Source organism: Barbus barbus, assembly GCF_936440315.1.
Source record: "Barbus barbus genome assembly, chromosome: 30".
NCBI lineage: Eukaryota > Metazoa > Chordata > Actinopteri > Cypriniformes > Cyprinidae > Barbus > Barbus barbus.
The window spans coordinates 28,465,729-28,486,208 of NC_136758.1; the positions used below are offsets into that span (position 1 = coordinate 28,465,729).

The window sequence follows — 20,480 nt, forward strand, 5'->3', positions numbered from 1 at the left end:
TTGTACAGTATGCAGTAAGTAGTATGCCAGTTTTCTATATTCTATGAAAATAAAAGCATACTAACTTCTAAATGGTTGCATATTGCCTGCTATTTCACATGCTATTTTTAATAACCAGTAGGCAGTGTACACTGTGCAGTATGTAGTATGCTAGTATTCTATAAAAGCTGTATTTGGAATAAAAGTTGTGTTCTAAACAGCATACTTGCATGCTACTCATACTATTTCTGCAGTATACAGTAAACAATTAAGTTTAATGTACTATTCAAAATATTACAGGCAATTGCAGACAGTATAAAGTGCATAGTATGCAGTATCTAGGTTTGATGTACCAATGAACTCCTTGCGCATCTTGTCTCTCTGGCGCAGGTCGTCGGCGCTGAAGATCAGGGCATTTATGACGCTCAGAAGGGTCACCATGTAAGGCACATTATCCGTGGATTGGAGTTCATTCATAATCACACTGAATCGATACTGCTGCGTCTTCACAGACTGTTAGACAAACACAACACTCGCATCAACACTAATGTCATGCAGACTTTATATTGAGCTTATTTTAACATGCAGGGCCTGTCAATCAACCTTTGCGCTTTAAAAACGAAAATTTGATAAAAATAATAATTTTTTTCAATAACAAGAACCTAAACATTTTTAAATCAAGGCACATTTACTTGAGATGGAAAATGACAAGATATTAAGTTGTTAAAAAAAAAAAAATGATATATTACATAAAAATATATATATATTGAGTTTAAAACATCTGTGAAATGACATACGGCCAAGTATGGTGACCCATACTCGGAATTCGTGCTCTGCATTTAACCCATCCAACGTGCACACACACACACACACACACACACACACACACACACACACACAGCAGTCATTTATGCTGCGGCGCCCGGGGAGCAGTTGTGGGTTCGGTGCCTTGCACCTCAGGGCACGTCAGTCGTGGTATTGAGGGTGGAGAGAGCGCTGGACATTCACTCCCCCCACCTACAATCCCTGCCGGCCTGAGACTCGAACCCACAACCTTTGGATTACGAGTCCGACTCTCTAACCATTAGGCCACAACATCCCCTGAAGTATGAAATAAACTTAATTTAACAAAACAAGGCTAACAAGAATTTTTTTCTTAAAATCTTATTAGTACATTATAGGCAAGTAAAGAGATATGTATATGGTGGTGGTAAATAGGGTGGTGATGGCGCAGTGGATAAGACACATGCCTTTGGTGTGAGAGACCCGGGTTCGAATCCACTGTGAGACACCAATGTGTCCCTGAGCAAGACACTTAACCCCTAGTTGCTCCAGAGGCGTGCGACCTCTGACATATATAGCAATTGTAAGTCGCTTTGGATAAAAGCGTCAGCTAAATGAATAAATGTAAATGTAAAAAAAAATCATAATATCTGCCAACTGGGTAAGAAAGAAAATATTCATGAAAACAAAAATTATATTAAGTATTTAAATATTTTAAAGTATATAAATAAATAAATATGCCAGCAAGCAATTAAAAAATAAAGTAAATGTATCCTGATTTAATAATACTTAGATATTTGTACTGAAAAACCAGACAAAAATACAGAAAGAAAATCTTTTTTTGTGGGCAAAATGTCACTTTGGCAGAAAGAATAAAATTCCTCAGTCTATTTAGAAGCTACAGTGAAGTTTTGTGTTTTTACTCACATGCAGTCACACTGATATATTAATAGACGAAATCCATCCCAAACGGTCACAGGAGACGCATGTTATCTGTCTCAGCTGAGCACTTCAGATCACCAGGTGTAAAAGACACTTAAAACTCACTTCCTGACCTGATATCAATCCCTTAACTCAGCCAGATAGAGGAGCATGAATCATACAATCATATAAATCATATGAGCACTTGCCTTGTAATGGTCCAGAGCGTCTAAAGCGAGTCGGTGTCCCTCAGAGGAGAACATGCTGAGGGCCGCCAGCAGCTCAAACACCTGCATCTTCACCATGGTGTTGGACGTGTCCAAAGCTGGAGAGAAAGGGAGAGGAAAGGCAGTGTTTTTAGCTTCCTCCTCCATCATTTTAGCTTCCTCCTCCATCATTTTGTCAATCTCCACTTTTAGGAGCTAATTTTTGGGAGACGTAATGTGAACTTTGTACTTCTGATGGTTAAAAAAACCAGCCAAAGCATGTGATAGGTGTGAAGATTGTGCAATGCAGATACTGTGAGCAATGCTTTAGAGGAATGTGTGTTTTCTGAATTTATCTTGACTACTGGACAGTGCACAGTTTTAAAGGAGCAGTTCAGCCAAATCCTTCTTTCGGATGTAGATTGCATGACTTCGACAGGCTTGTTTTTGGATTGTGAACGTGTGTATTGTCAAAAGAGAAGCATGAAAGAAATTCATGCGGGTTTGGAATGGCATGATGGTGAGTAAATGAGTTTTGGGTGAACTATTCCTTTATCCTTGTAAAGCCTCACAAATTAAACTATAGTGAATATTTTTTTTATTTAACGAGATAACTTATTTATGTAGATCTATGGGTATCAGACGCTTCAAAAGCTTGTTTTGACAGAGGACCTGGCAGATCGCTGAGTTTGCACACATTTAGAATGGTTTCATTTTTCGTTTGTATTTTGGTGTGTTTAATGATTCTGAATAGATCCGTATAGTGGCTATATGGCGTCTCCCTGTGGTCTTTTTTGGTATGGCAGGTTGATTTGTGCTTATTTGTTAATTTTACAGTATAATCTAGCTTCACAGTTTTAATTTGTAAGAATATCTGCAGTGACATTCTTGCTAAGTATTTTTGCAAATATAAAACACTGTTTAAGTCTATCTTGAATTTGTTCAGTTTAAAAATAATTACATGGAATTAAAAGGTAATAGAATACTTTTTTTTCTAAATAGAAAAGGTGGGGGGGGGCTTGAAGTATAGACTTGGAGAGGAGGGGGGCCTTGGAGTAAAAATGGTTGAGAACCACTGCCTTAGACAATATATATATAAAAAAGTTATTTTAGAAAACGTTTGCATGTGTTTTTTTGTTAAGTATACATTTTTATTTAGCTTTTAGGGGTCATAATGGTGAGATGAAAAGTTGAAATTATGACATAGTAAGCCATAATTCTAATATAAAAGTTATAATTATGTCATAAAAAGTAATATTTATGACACTGTAAATTTTGAGGTAAAAAGTCATAGCTATGAGACAGTCAAAATCATGACATGAGTGAATGAAATAAAAAGTCATAATTATGAGATAAAAAGTAATGACACACTAAGTCATAATTTTGAAGCAAAAAGTCACAATTTTAAGATTAAAGTCATAATTATGAGACAGTCAAAATTATGACACGAATGAATAAAATAAAAAGTCATAATCAGATGAAATGTCATAATTATGAGACAGTAAAAGAAAATTATGATAATTATGACTATCACAATCAACTTGTCATAATTTTGACTTTCTATCTCAATTATGTGAAGTCAATTATGGGATAAAAAGTCATAATTATGATACAAGTCAATTATGGGATAAAAAGTCATAATTATGAGATAGAAAGTCAAAATTATGATACAAGTCAATTATGGGATAAAAAGTCATAATTATGAGATAGAAAGTCAAAATTATGATATAAGTCAATTATGGGATAAAAAGTCATAATTATGAGATAAAGTCAAAATTATGATATAAGTCAATTATGGGATAAAAAGTCATAATTATGAGATAGAAAGTCAAAATTATGATATAAGTCAATTATGGGATAAAAAGTCGTAATTATGAGATAGAAAGTCAAAAAATTATGATATAAGTCAATTATGGGATAAAAAGTCATAATTATGATATAAGTCAATTATGGGATAAAAAGTCATAATTATGAGATAAAAAGTCAAAATTATGATATAAGTCAATTATGGGATAAAAAGTCATAATTATGAGATAGAAAGTCAAAATTATGATATAAGTCAATTATGGGATAAAAAGTCATAATTATGAGATAGAAAGTCAAAAAATTATGATATAAGTCAATTATGGGATAAAAAGTCATAATTATGATATAAGTCAATTATGGGATAAAAAGTCATAATTATGAGATAAAAAGTCAAAATTATGATATAAGTCAATTATGGGATAAAAAGTCATAATTATGAGATAGAAAGTCAAAATTATGATATAAGTCAATTATGGGATAAAAAGTCATAATTATGAGATAGAAAGTCAAAATTATGATATAAGTCAATTATGGGATAAAAAGTCATAATTATGAGATAGAAAGTCAAAATTATGATATAAGTCAATTATGGGATAAAAAGTCATAATTATGAGATAGAAAGTCAAAATTATGATATAAGTCAATTATGGGATAAAAAGTCATAATTATGATATAAGTCAATTATGGGATAAAAAGTCATAATTATGAGATAGAAAGTCAAAATTATGATATAAGTCAATTATGGGATAAAAAGTCATAATTATGAGATAGAAAGTCAAAATTATGATATAAGTCAATTATGGGATAAAAAGTCATAATTATGAGACAGAAAGTCAAAATTATGACATAAGTCAATTATGAGATTAAAAGTAATTAATTCTGACTATAAACAATCCTTTAAAATGTATTTTTTTGGGGGAAATGGAGCGGATTATTAACACTTTAGAAAAAAATATGTTTTTTTTTTTTTTTAAGTTTGCATATGTGTTTTTTAATGAGTATTATATTTGATGCATCGGGCTTTTATGGCTCATGTAGTCTGATATAGTGAGAATATGGAGGAAAAAAAACTATTTTTTAAAACAAAATTTTATTCAGAGACTCAAACTATGCAAAAATACGCAATATTTTGCTAGAGGCTTTTGCATATCCAATATGATACGGTAGGGTTTATAGGGTTGAAACAAGACAGTAAGAGCGTCTCTACCCTGCGACAGCTTGCGCACGTATCCCTCATTATCCATGATGAAGTGAATCCCGGCGGACGAGTTCATCACGGCTCTCACGCAGTTCACACACGTCAGCTGCAGCAGAGCGTCTGCGATTCGAGAGCAGCCGCGTCCCGACAGACGGTCCAGGGCCTCCAGCAGCAGGTCCAGCCCAGAGAGCTCCAGGAACTGCACCATCCAGGCCTGGTCACTCTTCTCCAGACGCTTCTTCAGGCCCGAGTAGTTGACCACGGTGGGCACCTGCAGCAGACGGATGCACAGCTCTGCGTCTGCGTTCTCCAGATTGGCCTCCTGCGAGCTGTCCGAGTCCTGAGATGAGCCCAGTCGACCTCGTACGGCCGCCCACTTCTTCTGCACGCTGTCTGACTTCCCAGACATGATGATGATGATGATGATGATGATGATGAAGATCGAGGGAGGTGCTGAGAAGGTAAAAAGAAGAGAATTTAATTAAATACACAATAGTTTTATTTAGATTCTCATAGCTCTTAAAAATCTCTTCTCTAAAACCTGCCAAAATAAAAGTTTGGATTAACTTGAAGAAATTGTGACTACTGTACAGCAAGTATTCTCAAAGCAATACTACTAATAATAATTAAACTAATTAAATAATCACAATTATTTTTAATATTATTATCATAAAATGAGGTTCTGCGGAACAGAACTTATATTGTATAAATACTGTAAATACTGTAAAAAATGCTTCATACTGTATGAATTAAATTGGATGAAAAACACCTTTATGATATTCCTAATGATAACAATAATAATAAAGAATAATAATACAATTAGTTAAAACATTACATTGACATTATTATTATTATTAATTATCATTATTATTAAAATAAGTGCTGTGCATCAGAATTTATATACCGTATACATTTAAACAGATGAAAAATATCTTATGATATTATGAATAATAATAATAAAATGTATTATGTTACATTAATTTATTATTATTAATAAAGTGTGGTACAATAGAGCTTGCATACAATAGAAATTAAAACGGTTGATGATAATAACAACAACAACAATAATAATTGTTGTGTTTTAATAAATTGAATATTATTATTATTATAAATATCATAAAACCAAGATATTTTTATCTATTTTAATTTATACAAGTTGTGCAGAACCTTTTTTGACAAAAAAAAAATCAATAATAGTATTTTATTTACTGTAAATTGTTATATTGTCATGCGATTACATTTTAAAAGCTTCATTAAATTGCTAAAGCTTAAAGAATTAATTTCTTTAGACACCAATTTGATGAAAAATTCATGTTAAAACCTAAAACACGGAATCCAGGATAAATAAAAATGAAAACTGAATTTAGAAAAATAAATAATAATATAAATAATTGATAATGGAGCCCAAAATTAAAAAGTAGCTGACTCAGTGAAGTTTACAATCATTTTCAAGGTCTAACAAACATGAAGAATGCATTTTTCCTCATTAATGGTATGAAATGAATATTGTAATAAACATAGATTATGAATAATATGGAAATAATATAGCCCAACCTATACTTTCATAAAAGAGCGACAAATTCTGAGTCATTAGTGCATATTTGGTGCCGCTGGTGAAACATAAAGCAACATCTGGCAAGCATAAAGACACTTGATTTGAGGAATAATTCATCTCTTAAAACTCTTATGCTGCAAAACATCCAAACCAGGCTTGAGGATGCAGTAAGTTCAGAGCGTCTATCAGAAACACCCGTATTTAGAGGAAATAAGGGGGAGTATTACAGGAAGGAAAGCTAAAACAGCAGCTTTAACACATTCTTTAATCCAGAGGAATGGATGATTAGTTCAGACTTGCAAAACTCAAGCCAACATGAGCTCTCCTCGTCTTTCTCCACGCGGGTTCAGACTTTCCTGGCATGTTTCACTGTGATGCATCTAATGAGCTGTTCTGGGATCAACAGACGCAGAAAGACGCTCTGAATGGCAAGCGCTGGCACGAAATTCATTTCAACCACAGACTTGAGAGTTTTTATAGTAACTCTGAAGATTAAAGGTTTTTTTCAATGCAAAATGATTATGTCTATCTGAAAGCAAGTTCAGATGTATTCCACATCACTGTAAGTAAACACGAGCTGAAAGCTTTGTCTGAACACACCCTCAAACTCAACAAACACAGGAATGTCTCAGATTCAGACAGAGATGAGATATTCCATTGATCTCACACACAAACTCCAATGCAGAAGTCAGAACGTCATTCCAGGTTAATATAGGCTACAGAACAAAATAAGCTTAACGTAAGCTTTTTGGATGAAAAATAAAAAACTGCATCACTTAAATTAAAGTAGCTGTGTGTTAGAATGATTTCTGAAGGATCATGTGACACTGAAGACTGGAGTAATGCACATAATCAATAACGTTACAAAATATTCACACAGAAAACAGATTAGACCAAACTACACTTAGTATAAGCTTCTGGATAAACTGTGAACAGCAGCCTTGAAAATAAAAACGGCATCACTTAAATTAAAGGTAAATTAAAGTTCCTCTTGCATCAATATTTTACAAATAAAAGGCATTTGATTTATGCACTTTCATGTGCAATACCCTTGAAAAGTAAGACTTCATTTAATTTTTTTTGAAAGAAATTAATATTTTTATTCATCAAGCACACATTAAATTGATCAAAAGTGACAGTAAAGACATTTATAATGTTACAAAAGATTTCTATTTCAAATAAACGCTGTTCTTTTGAACTTTCTATTCATCTGTGAATCCTGAAAAATAAAATGCATGATGGTTTCCACAAAAATATTGTGCAGCACAACTGTGTTCAACATTGATAATAATCAGAAATGTTTGTTGAGCAGTAAATCAGTATATTATTATGATTTCTGAAGATCATGTGACACTGAAGACTGCAGTAATGATGCTGAAAATACAGCTGCAGATCACAGAAATACATTACAGTTTAACACATATTCACATAGAAAACAGCTGTTTGAAATTGCAATAATATTTCACAATTTTTACTGTATTTTTATCAAATAAATGAAGCTTTGGGGAGCAGCAGATTCTTCTTTTGTATAAATCAAGTCTATTTCAGGATGCTCAAAAAAAAAAGCATTGCAGTGTATTATACATCCATCTGTACATCTGCTGATTCGACATGATCTTCACTTCACATCTGATTATCTTACACAAAACAAACCAGCCCAGCGCTGGAATCTGTCCCATCAGCCACATCGGGACGTCCTGCAGGGATTTACTGCTGACAAAAGAGCGTTTATGCCACAGCGATGCTCAACAAAAGTGCCAGAGCGTCTTTGGCACCGGATTCAGTTTCCTTTTTCTAGTTTGTTTTGATCGAGGGAAAGTCAGAGAGATGCTTTATTTGGCTTCATAGTTAAGGCTATTTTAGATGTTTGGCTTGGGGAAAGTTGGGCATATTTGGACTTGTTTCGTCTCTGGATGCCAGTTACTCAATAAAAAATACCCTCTCAGAACAAGAAATCACAAGAAAAGTTCATTTACGACATACTGAAGCACATCTCCAGCTGATACAGATCTACAGAAACAGACAATCTGGTGAAATACCGGTCATGCTGTCATGTTAAGTCACACACAGCCGCTCAGATAAGACAAAACATTCCCTTTCTGCAGTTTACAGAACAAACTACGCAAACGTTCATGCAAGAAGGAATCTCAGCATGAATGCCAGGAATGTCCTTCACACAGCCCCTCCAATGTCTTCAGCACACGGTCACACGGAAAGACTTTCACGTGAAGGGAAACTCACAGAACAATACGACCCAATACTTCTGCTTTTCTCAGTCATGTATAATGTGGTCATTTTTCTGAAGAGTGAATCGCACAAAATCGTAAAATCAGGCCGTATTTGAACCTAAAATCAAGCCGATAGAAACAGGGAACTATATCATGCTGAAGCTTATTTTTAGGATGATTATCGTCATGGCAACTTCATGATTTTCATTCCTATTTTCTAAATTTTTTAAAATCCCACTGCAATGCTGTTTTTTGGGAATGGAACTGTGACATTTTCTTTTAATAATTATTTTAACATTTTGACTTTAAAAATCCCATTATATTGCTATTTCTTTGGGATGGAATTGTCAAGAAAATAATGTGACAAAAGCACATTTTCCTTTAATCATTTTACATTTTTAACTTTAAAAATCATATTGCATTGCAGTTTTAGAGGGGAATATAAAAAATAATAAATATCCTTTAATAATCATTTTTACAGTTTATTTTTAAAATCCCATTATTTTTTGTGATGGAAATGTCCAGAAATTTTTTTCACAAAAATCCAATTTTCCTGTAATAAATATTGTAATATATTAACTTCAATAAAGTCCCATTGTGTTGCATTTTTTTTAATAATGTCACAAAAACATACATTTTCCTTTGATTATCTTTTTAACATTTTACCTATAAAATCATATTGCATTGCTATTTTTTGGACTTCGAGTTCTCAAGAAAATAGTGTCACATAAACACATTTTCCTTTAATAATCATTTTAACATTTTTACTTTAAAAATCCCACTGAGTTGCTTTTTTATTATTATTATTTATTTATTTATTTTGGGATGAAACTGTCAAGAAATAGTGTCACAAAAAGAAAATTGTACTTGAATATTCATTGTAATATTCTGAAAATAATGTCACAAAAAACACGTTTTCCATTAATAATCATTTTAGAATTTTAACTTTAAAAATCATATTGCATTGCATCTTTGGAGTGGAATTGTCTGGAAAATAATGTCACAAAAACACATTTTCCTGTAATAATCAATTTAACTTTAAAAATTCCTTTGCATTGATTTTTTTTAGAGAAGCAGCAAGAAAGTCCAAAGGTTATTTGACTCTTACGGCTTTGAGCAGAAGCGTCTTCTCCGTGTTGACCTTGATAAAGCTTCTCTGCGAGGGCAGACGCTCTCATGAGCGATGATAACCTACATATGAACAACACAATCACGTGTGTTTGTCACAAACCTGCAAACATGAAAGCCACTCTCACTCAGATGATGTCTGGGTGAAACTAGCTCAGAGGAAAGCACAGACCATATAAGTACAGAGATTTCAGACAAACACTCCTGCAAACGACGGCTTGCTTATTTCACTGGAATCTGCGACTTAAGAGCATCACTAGAAATAGTGCGAATTTATCACATTTCCTCCTTTTCTGACTGTCACGCTCACATGACACAATCTAACGGGACAAACAGCAGCCGTTTCCTGTGAAATGCAAATAGGCCGTTTAATAACCACTTACATAAAATGACATGGATCGTGCCAGAATGATAACAGCATGAGAGCAATGCAGTTTTGTTTCTGATGACTGGATGCATTACTCAATCTAGCCAACCTCTCACTTTATTATTATCATCAACAGGAATCTAGAGAATTAGACATTATTCACAGCAATAAAACCAGTTTAATAGCCGGAAAAAAATAAATAAATACCACAATGCATCGCATGAGATGCAACTTCACAAGCTTCTTGCTCATAAATATCATTATATACAGCCATAAGCCCATACTTGCCCTTTACTGAGTAAGCAGACACACCTGACTACACTGGAAATCAATAATTACAATAAATTACCTCTTACTGACAAAATTACCACATTATTGTAAGTGTCCACAAAAAAAATTATTAAAAAGAATCAAATTGACAGACTGTAAAAGGTTTTTATACTATTTACCTTCATGATAATGTACAAATTTTGACTTTAAAATCATATTGCAATGCTATTTTTGGGATGGAATTTTCATGGAAATAATGTTACAAAAAGCATATTTTCCTTTAATAATCATTTTAAAATTATAACTTCCTTAAAATCCTATTGCGTTGCTATTTTTTGGGGATTGAATTGTAGTAATTGTGACAAAAATTCACATTAATACAGTAAAACTGTAATAATGTGGTGTCACTCATCAGTGTCATCAAAAAAAAAAGAAGAGAAAAGAACAATCAGAATTATAACAATTACATTTTTTTTTACTAGAAAATATCATGTTGAATTGAATGTGTTACTTGTCTTTTCTTTGTAATTACTTAATAATTTACTAGCAATTTCTTAATGCAAATGGTTTCAAAGTCAGTCCTACAGCAGTTTTTCTGGTATATTGTCAAAAACATATGAAAACAAAGGTCTGAAACACCTGATTTAGTCTCTTTTGTGCATCCATGGGTAAATGCATCTAATACAGTGTTTTTACAGACTGCAGCTGCATTTCAGCACAACATCTGCTTCATATTAAGACTTTTCCAACTCCAGCACTGAGACTTCAGAAAGCTGCTCGTGCTCCTGAATATATCGCCCACACTGATGCACTTCCTCCCACAGAGTCTGACCAACACCTCCAGACTCAAGAGGACCGCATGTCTTTAATGAGCAGACAGCATCATTAAATCATCTGTACATACAGTAACTTTGCCCCTCACTCTATATGACACAAACGGACGCGTTCTGACACTGAAACGCAACATTGTTTCCATATTCAGAACAATAAACAATAAACAATAACAACTAAATCTCCGCTGTTTCACCGACAGACAAGCTTCATCTCATCAAAACATGGCGATTCTTCCTCCTCAGCGCCATATTCATGATGTATATCCACCGATTTAGGACACTACTACGATAATACTTCAGATTTTTTGTCTTAAACTAGGTTTTACTTGAACTCAGATGTGTTTTTAGGGTGAAAGAGGAATGTTTAAGAGATTAAATATATATTTGTCTTACCTGTGATTCAGCGAGTGTCCTTTAAGATGTGATGAAGAGGAGGACTGATGTGAGGAGACACATTCCGGGCGTCTCTCCTGTTAGTTTGAAGTATTCCGGGCGGATGAGGGTGAGATTGTTGGATTGACTCATGCTGCTGCTGCTGACACATGTGCTGACCACGCCCACTGAGCGCGGCGGGGCGTGGCTTAACGCGCCACTCCACCAATCCAAACATTCCTGGAAACTGGAGTACTGCAGGAGTATGCAACAATAGACCTTTTAAAGGAATAGTTAATCTAAAAATGAAAATTAGCTGAAAATGTGCTCTCCCTCAGCTCATCCGAGATGTAGTTGAGTTTGTTTCTTCATCAGGTTTGGAGAAATGTAGCATTGCATCAGTGTCTCAGCAATGGATGCTCTGCAGTGAATGGGTGCCGTCAGAATGAGAGTCAGCTGATAAAAACATCACAATAATCCACACCACTCCAGTCCATCAGATAACATCTGGAGAAGACAAACTCATCCTGATCTTAGATAGACTGAGGATGAGCACATTTCAGCACATTTTCATTTTTACGTGAACTATTCCTTTAGTTTGCATTGCACACTTGTTTGAGTAATTATGTTGGAAATGTACGTATGCCTAAAGTGTCAAATCTAATCTCGCTGGTTAGATGGAGAGACACACCCGAGTAAACGCAATGTCATGTTGCAACTCATGTTACCAAACTGTCTGATTTAGAAAAAGATGATTAGGAAGGCTACAGATTTTCCTCCAGATTTAATTATATTTTTTGGTTTGCCAAAATAATGAAAATCTTATTTAAAACCAACATGACTGTATTCTATATCTCTGTGACTGATCAACAGTGATCTTGCGCAGTGTTTTGTTTGATTGAATCAAGTGTAACCGGATGATAAGATATTTTTACAAAATCCACCAGCATGTTGATAAATGAGATTCTGCACATCTGAGAGCGTCCGTGTTCTTCTCTGGACAGAAGAACATCTGATAAACTGACAAACAGGAGCTGAATGAACACAAGAAGTAGTGTCACTCACAGCTGACACATGCATGCATGACAGAAAAAGAGAACCCTGCCTGTTTTTAATGAATATACTAAGAAAATCTTATGATTATGAATCAAGTTCATATCTTGATTTTATATGGATAAATGCAAGATCATATTAAAGTTTAAAGATCATATAAAGTTTAGATTAGTTAATTCTGTTTATGCCTAAAAAGTGTTCAGGTGTTATAGAGCACTGGCAGATATAAACATGCTAAATTAATACACTACAGTCAAAGGTTTTTGAACAGTAAGATTTTTTATGTTTTTTTTAAAGAATTCTCTTCTGTTCACCAAGCCTGCATTTATTTGATCCAAAGTACAGCAAAAACAGTAAAATTTAGAATTTTGTTTTTACTATTTAATTTTTTTGTTTTCTATTTAAATATATTTTAAAATGTAATTTATTTCTGTGATTTCAAAGCTGAATTTTTTAGCATCATTACTCCAGTCACATGATCCTTCAGAAAGCATCATTGTAATATTTTGAGTTGTTGCTCAAAAAACATTTATTATTATTACTATTACTACTACTATTATTATTATTATATTGAAAACAGCTGAGTATCATTTTTTCAGGGTTCGTTGATGAATAGAAAGTTCAAAAGAAGAGCATTTATCTGAAAGATAAATCTTTTGTAACATTATAAATGTATTTATCATCACTTTTGATCAATTTAAAGCATCCTTGCTAAATTATACTGACTCCAATCTTTTGAATGGTATCGTGTATAATGTAACAAAAGCTTTTTATTTCAGATAAATGCTGATCTTTGGATCTTTCTATTCAACTAAGAATCCAGTACTCAACTGTTTTAAATATTGATAATAATAATAATAATCAGAAATGTTTGTTGATCAGTAAATCAGTATATTATTATGATTTCTGAAGATCATGTGACACTGAAGACTGGAGTAATGATGCTGAAAATACAGCTGCGGATCACAGAAATAAATTACAAGTGAAAATATATTCAAATAGAAAGCAGTTATTTTAAATAGTAAAAATATTTCACAATATTACTGCTGTTATTGCAGAATTTTGGATCAAATAAATGCAGGCTTGGTGAGAGTATTCTTTAAAAAGTTATTATTATTATTATAAAAACATTAAAATCTAACTGTTTAAACAATTTTGACTGGTATAGTGTACATGTAAAATCATAAAAAATGTGTTACTTGAAATAAACATTAACTGAAATAAAATAAAATAAAATCTAAAAAAATTATTTCAGCATCATTTCTCATTTTAATTTAGTTTAACTTGATGTGGTAAAATAGCTAAAAATAAAACTAAAATGAAACAAAAAATAGAATAGGAATAGAAGCCAAAATAGAAACGAATTAAAAACATTATGACAGGCCTACTAAAATAACATTGATTTGATTTGAGCTGAGCCTCAAGTAGTTCCAAACCTGTATGAATGTCTTTGTTCTGCTGAAGATATTCTGAAGAATGTGGGAAACAGAGCAGTTCTGGGCACCATTGACTTACATAGTAGGGAAAAAATACTATGGAAGTCAATGGTGCCCCATTCATACGGGTTTGGAACTACTTGAGGCTCAGCAAATGATGGCAGAATTTTCATTTTTGGGTGAACTATCCCTTTAAGACGCCGCACTCGTTCATCCCTGCCTGAGGGGGCGCTGCGCTCCTCCAGCAGTCACATGTCAACAGACTTCAACTCGCACAGAAGAAGTCTTTAAACTGCTGCTGAGGAACACAAGAATATTATTTTCACGCATTTATTGTTTTATTTAGTGAAATTAAGTCATGGCGTCAACAAAAGAGATTTTAGAGATGGATCTTTACGCTTTATTGGGGATTGAATCGACCGCGACAGCGAAACAGGTGCGTTAGTTTGAGTCATGTATGAAATTATACACAATAACAATAAAATAACATGGTTTCTATCACACGTGGAGCTTATAGAGGGATGTTTGGTGTACAAGAACCTGAAGTGTTTACATGTCAGAACATGAACAAATGACTGATTAATTACTTTGTTTACTTTAGGCTATGTTCAATATTTTATTTTATTCTCTACGACAGGCTTATAATGGCACACTTTTGTGTATTTTATATGTTTTAAAGATAGTTTTAGACATAAAGACACTCGTATGGCCTGTTTTGCTGGTTGATTTCAGTAAGAAAACACAGATGTTGAAGACAACAAGCTTTACAAATAATACAGTCTGGAAGGAGAATTAAGTTATTTTGAGTGTTCAATGTTTGAGGAACCATGTTTTCACTACAGTAATGTTTGATTAAACATGTTTTCACTAGAGTATAGTAATGTTTGAGGAACCATGTTTTCACTACAGTAGAGTAATGTCTGAGTAAACATGTTTTCACTAGAGTATAGTAATGTTTGAGTAAACATGTTTTCACTACAGTAGAGTAATGTTTGAGTAAACATGTTTTCACTACAGTAGAGTAATGTTTCAGTAACCATGTTTTCACTAGAGTATAGTAATGTTTGAGTAACCATGTTTTCACTACAGTAGAGTAATGTTTGAGAAACCATGTTTTCACTACAGTAGAGTAATGTTTGAGTAAACATGTTTTCACTAGAGTATAGTAATGTTTGAGTAACCATGTTTTCACTACAGTAGAGTAATGTTTGAGAAACCATGTTTTCACTACAGTAGAGTAATGTTTGAGTAAACATGTTTTCACTAGAGTATAGTAATGTTTGAGTAAACATGTTTTCACTAGAGTATAGTAATGTTTGAGTAAACATGTTTTCACTAGAGTATAGTAATGTTTGAGTAAACATGTTTTCACTAGAGTATAGTAATGTTTGAGTAACCATGTTTTCACTACAGTAGAGTAATGTTTGAGTAACCATGTTTTCACTACAGTAGAGTAATGTTTGAGTAAACATGTTTTCACTACAGTAGAGTAATGTTTGAGTAAACATGTTTTCACTAGAGTATAGTAATGTTTGAGTAAACATGTTTTCACTAGAGTATAGTAATGTTTGAGTAAACATGTTTTCACTAGAGTATAGTAATGTTTGAGTAACCATGTTTTCACTACAGTAGAGTAATGTTTGAGTAACCATGTTTTCACAACAGTAGAGTAATGTTTGATGAACCATGTTTTCACTAGAGTATAGTAATGTTTGAGTAAACATGTTTTCACTAGAGTATAGTAATGTTTGAGTAACCATGTTTTCACTACAGTAGAGTAATGTTTGAGGAACCATGTTTTCACTACAGTAGAGTAATGTTTGAGTAACCATGTTTTCACTACAGTAGAGTAATGTTTGAGGAACCATGTTTTCACTACAGTAGATTAATGTTTGAGGAACCATGTTTTCACTACAGTAGAGTAATGTTTGAGTAACCATGTTTTCACTAGAGTAGAATAATGTTTGAGTAACCATTTTTTCACTAGAGTAGAGTAATGTTTGAGTAAATATTTTCATGCAGCACCCCTTTGTTTCAAGCATCAAAGTACGCACTCCTCCATATTTATACTCTAGTAAAATGTATATATAATAAAAGTTATTTTATTTTCACTATGTATATTTAATATTATACATTATATTATAAATATAACGTATATTTTATATATATATCATACATTAAATGTATTGTAAATTGTTAACTACATATATAAATATTTTTTGTATTTGTGCATATTGTAAAGCATTTAATACATTGACTGTACATTATGTGTATATGATAGATATTGTGAATATTGTGCATTCTGTACATTGTGATATAAATGCATACATGCCAAAGACTGAGGGATTTGATAAATGTTATATATGTATAATTAATATAATTTTTTTTAATTATAATGAAAATAAAAGAATAGCTTACACACACACACACACACACACACACATATATATATATATATATATATATATATATATATTACACATACATACATACATATATAACTAATATTATATACAGATAATGTTGTAAGTTTAGTATTTTAATATTTACATATATATATATATATGTATGTATACGTTATATTAAAATTATATAAAAAATTATATATATATATATATATATATATATATATATATATATATATATATATATATATATATATATATATATATATATATAAATAAATAACTAATATTGTATACAGTTAAGTTTAGTTTTAATATTTACGTGTATAAAAATGATATATATTTAATGTAATTTTACAGAGATGTTGAAGACATCAAGCTTTGAAGAATACAGTCTGGAAGGAGAATTAAGTTATTTTGAGTGTTTAATGTTTGAGTAACCATGTTTTCACTACAGTAGAGTAATGTTTGAGGTAGTTTGTGATCAGTAGGTGGCGCTGCAGTTGAACTAATAACTGTCCTCATCAGAGTAGTCTGTTTATAAGCCATTATTTAATTTTTAAATAATAATAACAAATAATATTTGAATGAGTATATGTAATTAACATCAGTACATTAAATGTTTATTATATAATAAATAAATAAAGAATATAATAATATATTGTTATAAATTAGATTTGATTTGATTGATTTGATTAATCCCAAAGGGAAAGTCACGTCACAGCAGAGCTCACCACACAATAAATAAATATTTTCATGCAGCACCCCTTTGTTTCAAGCATCAAAGTACGCACTCCTCCATATTTATACTCTATATAATTCAAATTCAACATCAGTCATCTAATATGACATACAATCTAATAGCTGTTGGTAAAAATTACTTTCTGTATCGTTCCTTGTAACACTGTGGCTGAATTAATCTTGAGCTAAAAGAATTCACACAAATTATATTATTTTTATATTTATGCATTTATTATTTTCATAATAAAATTTATATATAATAAAAGTGATTTTATTTTCACTATTATGTTTATTTAATATTATACATATTATACATTTTATATATATATATATATATATATATATATATATATATATATATATATATATATATATATATATCATACTTTAAATGTATTGTAAATTGTTAACTACATATATAAATATTTTTTGTATTTGTGCATATTGTAAAGCAATTAATACGTTGACTGTACATTATGTGTATATGATAGATATTGTGAATATTGTGCATTCTGTACATTGTGATATAAATGCATACATGCCAAAGACTGAGGGATTTTATAAATGTTATATATGTATAATTAATATTATTTTTTAAATTATAATAAAAATAAAAGAATAGCTTACACACACACACACACACACACACACATATATATATATATATATATATATATATATATATATATATATATATATATATAAACATACATATATAGCTAATATTATATACAGATAATGTCGTAAGTTTAGTATTTTAATATTTACATACATAATGTTTATATAATATATGTGTATATATATGTATGTGTATATATATACATGTTATATTAAAATTATATATATATATATATAACTAATGTTGTATACTGTTAATAAGTTTACTATTTTAATATTTACGTGTATAAAAATGATGTCAAGTCAAGTCTGCTTTATTGTCAATTCTTCCACATGTACAGCACATACATACAGAGAATTGAAATTGTGTTACTCTCAGACGCTTGGTGTAAACAGTTAACATTAAACACTGACAGTAGATATAAAAATACAGATAAATACAGTTTAAACATATGTAACTATACAGATAAACAAATGAGGACATTGTAGAAAAAAAAAGAGATAAAGTGGCATAAGGAACATGGCAGATAGAGTGCAAACCAGTTAAATAAAACAAAACTGTGCAGATATATGTGTATATGTATAGAGTGTGTATATATAGTGCAAGAAGAGCTTATCAGTCTGTTAAAGTGACAGGAGAACAGTCTTTTTATCAGACTATCCGAAGAGGTAGTTTGCAGTCAATGCTGGATGAGGTAGTGATCAGTCCAATGCTGCACAACTGGGTGTGTGTGTGTGTGTGTGTGTGGGGGGGGGGAGGGGGGGTCCTGGGGATGTGGGGTGCTGGGGGGGGGGGTCATAGTATCAAAGTTCAGTGTTGCATGGGGTAAAAGAGGGGAGGGGGGCAAGGACGGGAGGGAGTTCAGCTTCCTGACAGCCTGATGTATGAAGCTGTCCTTCAGTCTGCTGGTCCTCGCCTGGAGACTCCGCAGTCTCCTCCCTGATGGCAGCAGACTGAAGAAGCTGTGTGTCGGGTGGGTGGGATCGCCTGCAATGCGGAGGGCTTTGCGGGTGAGACGGGTGCTGTAGATGTCCTGGAGGGAGGGGAGAGAGACACCAACGATCTTCTCAGCTGCTCTCACTATGTGTTGAAGTGACTTGCGGCAGGATGCGTTGCAAGCGCCATACCACACAGTGATGCAGCTAGTCAGGATGCTCTCGATGGTGCCTCTGTAGAAGGTGCACATGATCAGGGCCGGGGCTCTGGCTCTTCTTAGTTTGCGGAGGAAGCTGCTGTGCTTTCTTGGCCAGTGCTACAGTGTTGTTAGTCCAGGAGATGTCCTCTGTGATGTGCACACCCAGGAACTTGGTGCTGCTCACTCTCTCCACAGTCGCACCGTTGATGGTCAGAGGGGCATGCTGAGTGTGTACTCTCCTGAAGTCAACAACGATCTCCTTCGTCTTCTCCACATTCAGAGAGAGATTGTTGTCACTGCACCACCCGGCCAGGCGGCTCACCTCGCTCCTGTAGTTTGTCTCATCTCTGTTGCTAATGAGACCCACCACAGTCGTGTCATCCGCAAACTTAATGAAAAGGTTGGAGTTGTGTGACGGTGTGCAGTCGTGGGTCAGCAGAGTGAAGAGGAGGCTCAGCACACATCCTTGGGGGGCCCCAGTGTTCAGTGTGATGGTGCTGGATATCTTAATGCCGACCCGTACTGCTTGAGGTCTCCCTGTCAGTCAAGTCCAACAGCCAGTTTTCATGTCGTGATATATATATATATATATATTCATGATATATATTTAATGTAATTTTAAGTAAAACAGTTTTTGAGGTGAATAATGAACTGGAGATGTTCATGGCAGGTTTCATGATATTCACCCTTTGCAGAATATTTTAATTTATTTTTCTGTGTGTGTTTTTACACATGAATCCAGACAGATGTTGCATGAGTGCTTGTAGTTTAATTAAGCTGTTCAGGATCTGTTCTGCTAACTCACAGTTGCTGGATCAATCCCGGTCCAAAGGCGTTTGTTTAGTGCATTATAGAGTTTCTGTGTTCACTGTGATGCTGTAATATCATTCACTGAGCACAAAACATCCAGCTGTGGCTTTGAATAGACGTTAATGAATAAAGGTAAAAGAGGGACGCTTGGCCCGTCAGTGCTGGAGTTGATGTTTAAAAACCCTCCAGCTCAATCCTGACACAGAGTTTATTAGGTTACAGACATGAATGGTGTTCATCCACAGGCCGTCTGACTTCTGTCCAGCGCACGCATCAAACGTCTGGAACGTCAAGCATCTTTAATATCTTGCGACTTTTGTAGCCATTTTCAGTTGTTTTATTAAATTGTGGACTGTGAAACTAGAGACGACAAGAAAACTGCAGATAGATCTGAGTCTAGATAAAGACAGTGTGTTTGAGCTGCGGTCGGGTGGATGTTTGTTAAAGAGCCATTTACTGATCATGTCTCACAGAAAACACAGGGATTTCTGGGATTATTTTAACCCTGTGAAGCCTGACATATAAATAATAGTCAGAAAATTCACTTTTTATTTTTATTTTTTAAACGGAACAGTTTATGGAAAGTTTATTCAAAGTATAAATAAAATAAAACATGTTTGCATATTTGTTTTTTG

General features: G+C 33.1%; 2 protein-coding genes across 5 annotated transcripts in view; one reads left to right on the forward strand and one right to left on the reverse strand.

Annotated features, from left to right (window-relative positions):
* LOC306849960 (inverted formin-2-like) overlaps positions 1-11,829 on the reverse strand; it is a 39,183-nt gene extending 27,354 nt beyond the window's left edge. For 2 of the 3 annotated variants that reach the window (XM_079385352.1, XM_079385354.1), the window contains exons 1-4: positions 11,668-11,775; positions 4,903-5,346; positions 1,893-2,008; positions 333-492 (exon numbers count right to left, since the gene is read on the reverse strand). In XM_079385352.1, coding sequence (XP_079241478.1) covers positions 333-492; positions 1,893-2,008; positions 4,903-5,302 — 676 coding nt within the window. In that variant the 5' untranslated portion in view covers positions 5,303-5,346; positions 11,668-11,775. Of the gene's footprint in view, positions 1-332; positions 493-1,892; positions 2,009-4,902; positions 5,347-11,667 lie in introns of all 3 variants that reach the window. The other variant, XM_079385353.1, reaches the window with a different exon arrangement.
* A 2,556-nt stretch (positions 11,830-14,385) lies between these two features.
* LOC306850616 (dnaJ homolog subfamily C member 17-like) overlaps positions 14,386-20,480 on the forward strand; it is a 62,604-nt gene continuing 56,509 nt past the window's right edge. For both annotated transcript variants that reach the window (XM_079386335.1, XM_079386334.1), the window contains exon 1: positions 14,386-14,571. In XM_079386335.1, coding sequence (XP_079242461.1) covers positions 14,494-14,571 — 78 coding nt within the window. In that variant the 5' untranslated portion in view covers positions 14,386-14,493. The remainder of the gene's footprint in view (positions 14,572-20,480) is intronic.